Source organism: Nansenia antarctica (genome assembly GCF_963989245.1).
Source record: "Nansenia antarctica genome assembly, chromosome: 1".
NCBI classification, from domain to species: Eukaryota; Metazoa; Chordata; class Actinopteri; order Argentiniformes; family Microstomatidae; genus Nansenia; species Nansenia antarctica.
The window spans coordinates 21,104,742-21,112,485 of NC_137674.1; the positions used below are offsets into that span (position 1 = coordinate 21,104,742).

A 7,744-nucleotide genomic window follows, 5' to 3' on the forward strand; every position below is an offset into this window, starting at 1 on the left:
AAAACCACATCGGACAGGAGATGCTTGTGACCTTCTACCGCTGCGCAGTGGAGAGCATCCTCACCTACTGCATCTGCGTGTTGTTCTCCAGCTGCACAGCCACAGAGAGGAATGCGCTACAGAGAGTCGTGAGATCGGCCCAGAAGATCACCGGCGCCCCCCTCCCCTCTCTGGAAGAGCTGTACAACACACGCTACCTCAGGAAGGCCTCCAAGATCTCCAGAGACCCATCCCACCCTGGGTACGAACACTTTGCTCGGCTGCCCTCGGACAGGCGGTTCAGGACCATGTTCGCAAGGACAAACAGACTGAAGCTCAGCTTCTACCCCAGGGCCATTCAGGCCCTGAACACAGCAAAGACCTAGGTTCTAGGCCCTGGACAATCTAGACAATTTGATGGCAGCTACTAGATTGAAATCAAGTGCAATACTGAAACACAACTGTGAACATTTCAAACCTGCAAACTGCGACACTTTAAATGAATGTGCAATAACACTATGTGCAATATGACAACCCTCGGGTACATAAGGTTCAGAGATAGGAAATGTTAGAATAGGTATAGCATAGCATAGAGTACAGCACAGTGTTTTATTTGTATAATATCGTATAGTGGATAGTGTACATAGCCTTTATTTATGTAAACCAGCTCTTTTCCCTTCTTGTTTTTAGTTATTTTTTCCTAGCACCAGGGGAGCCCCCCCTCCCAAATTTCGTTGTTTGGTACCTGTACTACCGTATATCAATGACAATAAAGACCATTCATTCATTCATTCATTTATTAAGTCCACAGTCAACGCAGCCGTCTACCAGGACATTTTAGAGCACTTCATGCTTCCTTCAGCAGACAAGCTTTATGGAGATGCTGACTTCCTTTTCCAGCAGGACTTGGCACCTGCCCACACTGCCAAACGTACCAAAACCTGGTTAAATGACCATGGTATTCCTGTGCTTGATTGGCCAGCAAACTCGCCTGACCTGAACCCCATAGAGAACCTTTGGGGCATTGCCAAGAGAAAGATGAGACATGAGGGCGAACAATGCAGAAGAGCTGAAGGCCGCTATTGAAGCATCCTGGTCTTCCATAACACCTCAGCAGTGCCACAGGCTGATAGCATCCATGCCACGCCGCATTGAGGCAGTAATTCATGCAAAAGGGGCCCAAACCAAGTACTGAGTACATATGCATGATTATACTTTTCAGAGGGCTGACATTTCTGTATTTAAAATCCTTTTCTTATTGATATCATGTAATATTCTAATTTTCTGAGATATTTAATTTGGGGTTTTCATAAGCTGTAAGCCATAATCATCAAATTTATAACAAATAAAGGCTTGAAATATCTCGCTTTGCATGTAATGAGTCTATATAATATCTAAGTTTAACCCTTTAAGTTGAATTACTGAAATGAACTTTTGCACGATATTCTAATTTTTTGAGTTACACCTGTATATTGTAAATCGATTTGCATGAAGGCTTCGGTTACGGTAAATGTAAAAAAAAAAAAAAAAAAAAAAAAATACAATAATATTGAAGCAGCAACCTTCGGACTTCTAGCTGGCTGCCTTAACCCCTGCGCCAAACACACCATTATGACATTGTCGATGCAAGTTGATAGACATACCCATTTAAATGTTTTTACACCTTTTTATTTATCCATCTTGTAAAAGGTGGGAACTAATATTTCCAAAAAGACACTTGACGGAACTGTCGTTCGGGATTTAGTTTTCGCCTGTGAGACATTTTTGACACCCGTCTTACTTAAACCAGACCATAGACCTGGTCGCTACCAGGTTTGTTCTGAAGGACTGGTTGCATAGTAATCTCTAATCGCCCTTCTAGGAATAGGGCCCAGGTTGTTAGTTGTTGCTCTTCTTACTGGGGGACTACTGGGTTTAAGTTGAACTGTCTGTGTGAGGTGACATGAGGTTTTTACCTGTCCCAAATTTGCTGAAGGGGTGGTTGGGGTTCCCAGTGGCCTTCTCCAGTTGAAACAGCCTCCAGGCATCATTCATCAGGTTCTTTTCATGCTCAGAGTCCACCGCGTTCACTTCCCGGTCCTTACAGCTCTCATCAAACAACGGGCACAGGAAGAACTGGGCAAACCTAGAGGAGATGTATGCCAAGGCGTTAGAAAGGCAAACCTAGAGGAGATGTATGCCATGGCGTTAGAAAGGCAATAGCCAATAGGCACCAAACCTGCAGCATAAAACAACAAACCTTGGCCTTGATTCATTTGGTTAGAGATTAAACTCAACTGTACAACAGTGAGTTTAATATATGCTAAAAAGGTGCCCATAGTCAAACATACTCAGTGAATCCAAGTTTCCATGTTAGCGGTTACGGTTGGGTGGTTATACTGTATACCATGTTTTTCGAAAAAAGCAACAGTATTTGTCAACACAGTCATAAAACCATCCTACATTTCTATATAATAAACACCGTAAGAGTGTTTGTCCAGCAACACTGCCTGTGTGGTTGAAGATGCTATGAAAGTGATCACAGAACAATTTAATTTGTCAAATAAATAACCTGTCGAAAAAGACGTCATGTAGGGTTTGGCGGTATTACGGTAACACTGTAAACCGTGGTATTTGAAAATAGCAACGATGTCCATACCAATACCGCCCAAAAATCTGTTGTGCAATGTGCGAAATCTGCGCATATATACAGTGGCTATAGAAAGTCAACACACCCCTTAACTTTTTCCACATTTTGTGGAATAGACTCCAGAATTTGAAATGTATTAAATCAATTTAAAAAATGGCATCAATCCACACACAATACCCCATAATGACATGAATTGAAAACATGAAGTGAAAAGTTTAGAGATTTCTGCTAATTGATTGCAGAAATACCTCATAAGTCTACCGCATAAGTCTTCACACCCTTTGCTATGACACTCTTAAAATGAGCTAAAAAGCTCAAATGTCATCAACAAATCACTCAAATCACAGTTGAATTGAGTCCATCTTAATGCAAGGATAATAGTTAATGTAATTTTGGAATAGGTATCTTTGTTTTTATAGGGTCTCTGATATGCATAGGAATCAATTACACACTGTGTGGGTCAGGTTGTCATTACAAGTTGAGCAAAAGAGGAGGAACAAAACTGCTCAGGAATGCGACCCTGAGGCCTGGGGAGACAAGTTGAATGGTGGAGAGGAACATTCGATGGGACAACATCGTCTCAGTCACTCTACAAAATGTGTCTATAACCAAGTGGCCAAAAAGAATCGAGCACATGCAATGCAGTTTCTGCACCATCTCTCGTGTGAAGAATAGTGGAGCTGCATCAAGTCAAGGGGATATTTGTCACTGGAAGGGACTAAGGACTTTTTCAGGATCAAGAAGAAATTATAACATTTGCTGAGTTGGTTGTGACATCCTAATCTACACAGTGTGTAATTGATTCCTATGCAAATCAGAGACCCTAGGAAAAACATTGATTCCAAAATCACAAACTATTATTCTTGCCTTAAGATGAACTAAATTCTACTAATTGTGTGATTTGTTGATGACAAAAAAATGTCATCAACACTTTTCCATTATGGGTGTACATATTGTGTGTGGATTGATGCCAATTTTTATTTATTTAATACATTTCAAATTGCGTCTATAACACAACAAAATGTGGAAAAGGTGAAGGGGTGTGTTGCCTTTCTATAGCCACTATAATAAGCGCCTTAAAGTCACAATCTCATTTCTCAGTTTTACCACTACCCCTGGTTTTCGAGTGCCACTCAGTTTTCGGCTTGCCCCTCGGAAAATAGTCACAAGGGGTAGTGGTTGAAAATGTTCCCCTATGAAACAGGACAACCCTTCAAGACCCTGATACGTCATCAGTAGTATCATAGAAAAGCATGGATGCTCACGATTCCTTCACAACTTAAGTTTCACGCTATCAATCGTCCAAAACAGTCATCAATTAAAAAAGAACAATGCTTCATTATCAGGCCTGTTCATGACAGAATAGCGGTGCTCTGTAGGTTAGCAACCCTGCTCCAACTGCCTGGAATGTTTCCCATACATAGACGAGACTGTGGCGGCACTGCTCGCAATATGTTGTTAATATGTGGTTAATACGTGGTTAATACGTGGTTAATACGTGGTTAATATGTGGTTAATACACGGTTCACCCACCAGTCCTGTGGGAAACACTGTCAGGATTGGACATGTAGCAGTGTCAAGTTTAGCATCTCTGAATTACTGTAATTATTAATCATTTCTCTGGTTGTGACTCGTCACAGTAAACACTGAGGTCTTAGCCAATAGGAGCACCTAATTTCTACTATATTTCTGAATACAATTACTCTGCAAACATACAGTACAGTGACTACTGACATATAGGTGAGGTATGCACAATTATTTGAATAGGTGTTGAGAGCAACTGCCATGCAAATAGGAAAAGGACTGCAATTTAATGAATTGGCGCCTGGGTAGGTCCAGTGGTCTAGCACCATGGGCTACAGCGCACACAATGTCACAATGTCACTTCCGTAGGTTGGTGCACAGATGGTTCACACACACCCCTCTGAGAGAGCCTTTGGACTCCGATAAACATTTATGTGGGTCATGAGTCAGTCCACAATATTGCCTCCAAAACATGGTTGTGTTTAATCTACCGGTAAGTCTGCATCTATTCTACGCTGTTGTAAATTCATTGCCTGTCACCCAAAACAGCAGATGGTCTGCACCGAGGACAAAGCTGAATAAAACTGTGTTCTGTTCTGACCGTGAGGTACTATGAACAGGTGCTTTGTAGAAGGATCATATAGTCGCTACGTTTGTTGCAAACGTTCTACACCTGGAAAAATCGGTTTAGACACCCCATCCAAAGTCACCACAAACTACAGCACTTAGACAATTAGGTTAGACAATAAAAAGGCCATAACACTGGAGAAGAGGCTGACCCTCTGAGAAGTCATCATTCACCCAACCCACACTGTCCGGCACTCCCTGTCGGCAGTAACCCCTCTAACCTCCTCCACAACGTTGTGGTCGACACATGAGCAGCTACACTAAGGAAACTGATCCCATCCATGCCTAAAGTCTCAGCTGGGGGTGGAAAAAATAGACAGACTGTTGTTACACAAGCTACCCCTGGGACAGGAAACTTAAGACAGAGGGATAGTGTGCCAATGGCTCCCTCGGGGTAAGCTTAACACCTGGAGACCCGAGGGATGGATCACAAATTTATATTCAGAGAACGCCTACTTCGGCTTTAACATTCCAACTCGAGGACAAGAGCAGTTCAGCCCCAAAGACGACACCTTTACATAGAGACATGGCACCACTCAGAGACTCACCCTCACTCTCCACTTTTAAATCCCACCTCAAAACCTACCTGTTCTCCCATGCATACAACCTCCCCTACCCCTAACCATCTCCCCTAACCCTGCCACCCCCCTCCTCCCCCTGGACATTGCTGTGTTAATTGTTCTCTGTGCCTGTTCGTTAACTCTGTGTTCTATGTGCTCATGTTATCTGCTGCTTGTTGTTTCTGTGTCTTCAGTTTTCCCCATATTGTCAGCGTCTTTGAGCCCACGGGAAAGCGTTAGATAAATACAATGAATTATTATTATTATTACAATGAATGGAAGGATGGACGGAAAACCTATAGCCTACTACCTTTGTTTAGGGCTAACAGACTTATCTAGTAGAGGAGAGGCTTCATATTGTAGTATAGCAATAACAGCATAGCTTTTATTGCATAATTGGCAGGTGAGTCATGAGCGAATAACATAGTGTTTAGTTCCGTCATAAGCTAGTTTGTTGCCCCCACCTGTCCAGTGCTCCTTCGAGGTGCTCGTGGGACACGTCAAAGTAGTAGTTGGTGTGCTCGCCGCTGGTGAAGGCGTTGGAGCTGCCTGCGTGCTCGCTCTGGAACTGACTGTACTCGTTCTCTTTGGGGTACTTCTCTGTTCCCAGGAAGAGCATGTGTTCACAGAAGTGGGCCAGGCCCGAGATGTTTGCTGGGTCTGACAACGACCCTGAGTAAGACAAAAGTAGAGGTGCACAGATCATCCATAACAGATCATTCTGGTGTGAAAAAGGTTTTAATGAGACTTGGACAATGGGGTGAGGGAGAAAAAAAAACTGCTGCAATGAAAGAAAGGTAAAGGTTTAAGAAAAATATATGAAGGGCAAAACGTGCGTATAGATAGAAGCCGTCTTTCACACACGTCCACAGCGCAACGGAAACATTGCCAATGCATAATTTTGCTAAGAATTTAGGGGTGGGGTGGGGGGGGGGGGTACGTATAGGACTGGCCTACCTATGTTGACATCCAGTCCTGCGGAGGACTTGTCTGTGGTGGGGTCACTGATGAGGACGGCCTTTAGGCCGTTGGTGAACTCAAGACCCCTATAGACCCGCTTGTCCTCTGGAGACCTGACTATGTCGTTCACAACCCTCTTCACGGCTGGGTCTGTCATTTTGAATGGCAGGGACGATGCAAGCCTGCAGGATAGAGGGGAGAGAGGGTATTATTGCACTCAGGGAGTCAGCCTACTGATTGGTGGAGGAATGGATTGTGGAGAGATATCCAAGTGATTCCAGGATACATAGACAGACTGCAAACAAGACAAACAAAAACACAGCGCAAGGATGCACAGACCCTGCATCTTCTGCAAATAATATCATGGGCCCTTGATCAGGACTTTGCCAACATTGACCTGGTTGGTCGTTTTTATCTCCACCTATCCTACACTCTGCATCACATTCTGCATACCGCCAGTGTCCACCACCACCAAAGTAGAACAAGCTAAATCTATACATCTGTGTTGGGAGAGATGACATACATAGCTAGTAGTAGGCTACAAAATAAACCCTCGTTTCAAATACACCGTTTTTCAAATTCCGATCAGTGGCTATGGTAGCCATATAGATAGTGCGTGTATGACTGACAGTCAGTCATCATGCACATATGGATAGTTAGTAGCTAGATAATGCAACAACCAACGCCTAGGATTAACTCTAAACAGTTCAACGGTACTAGAGTTCCCACTACAAGCACGACCAGTCCCGGGAGCTGCTGATACGAGTCGTCTTTACTCGTTTGTTACATGAATCATGACGACATGAATCGGCTCATGTGAGATCAGATTAGCTATAATACATCACACAGGTTAACAAAACAAACCGGTGTTTTACAGCGTCCAATGTAGCTCCTTACTGGCTAGCTCTGTGTGTACCTAGCTAGTTCTCTGATTACTGGCTAGCTATGTGTGTACCTAGCTAGCCTGCTGCTAGCCGAGGTCTATCCATGTTGTAGCTAATGCTTAGTCAGGCGCTAGCTAGCTAAGAAAGCTAGCGGTGGCTAGTTACGTCATTAGCTGTATTTCTTCATCTTGCCAAGACAGTTACTCTAGTTATCTTAACATTTAAATACGTTTTAGACAATACATCATATCTGACTATTAACACTCACCTAAAACCTTGTTTAAATAACAAACTATTGTCCGCAATCGGGAGATATCTGGTAAACTGAACCGATCGGCTAACACATTGTAGCATACTTCGGATCAGAGACAACAGAAAACCTTCGCTCTTTACGACGCCATAGGATAATAGCCCGCAGACAATGCAATCGACGCCAGAGGGTCGAGTTGATAGGCACAGATCTATTTTAAGGTCGATGGTTATAGCTCACGAGTGATTAGTTGTTGGGTTAATTAAATATGTAGAATCCCAGTATTTTGGGATTACCAGAAAATCAGAACTGAGTACGATTTGAATGCACG

General features: G+C 43.2%; 1 protein-coding gene across 2 annotated transcripts in view; it reads right to left on the bottom strand.

Annotated features, from left to right (window-relative positions):
- The window catches only part of ide (insulin-degrading enzyme), a 56,220-nt gene extending 48,476 nt beyond the window's left edge, over nucleotides 1-7,744 (bottom strand). Inside the window, exons 1-4 of one of the 2 annotated variants that reach the window (XM_080534250.1) lie at nucleotides 7,710-7,744; nucleotides 6,277-6,461; nucleotides 5,784-5,991; nucleotides 1,935-2,104 (exon numbers count right to left, since the gene is read on the bottom strand). In XM_080534250.1, coding sequence (XP_080390376.1) covers nucleotides 1,935-2,104; nucleotides 5,784-5,991; nucleotides 6,277-6,436 — 538 coding nt within the window. In that variant the 5' untranslated portion in view covers nucleotides 6,437-6,461; nucleotides 7,710-7,744. Of the gene's footprint in view, nucleotides 1-1,934; nucleotides 2,105-5,783; nucleotides 5,992-6,276; nucleotides 6,462-7,431; nucleotides 7,634-7,709 lie in introns of those variants that run through there. The other variant, XM_080534249.1, reaches the window with a different exon arrangement.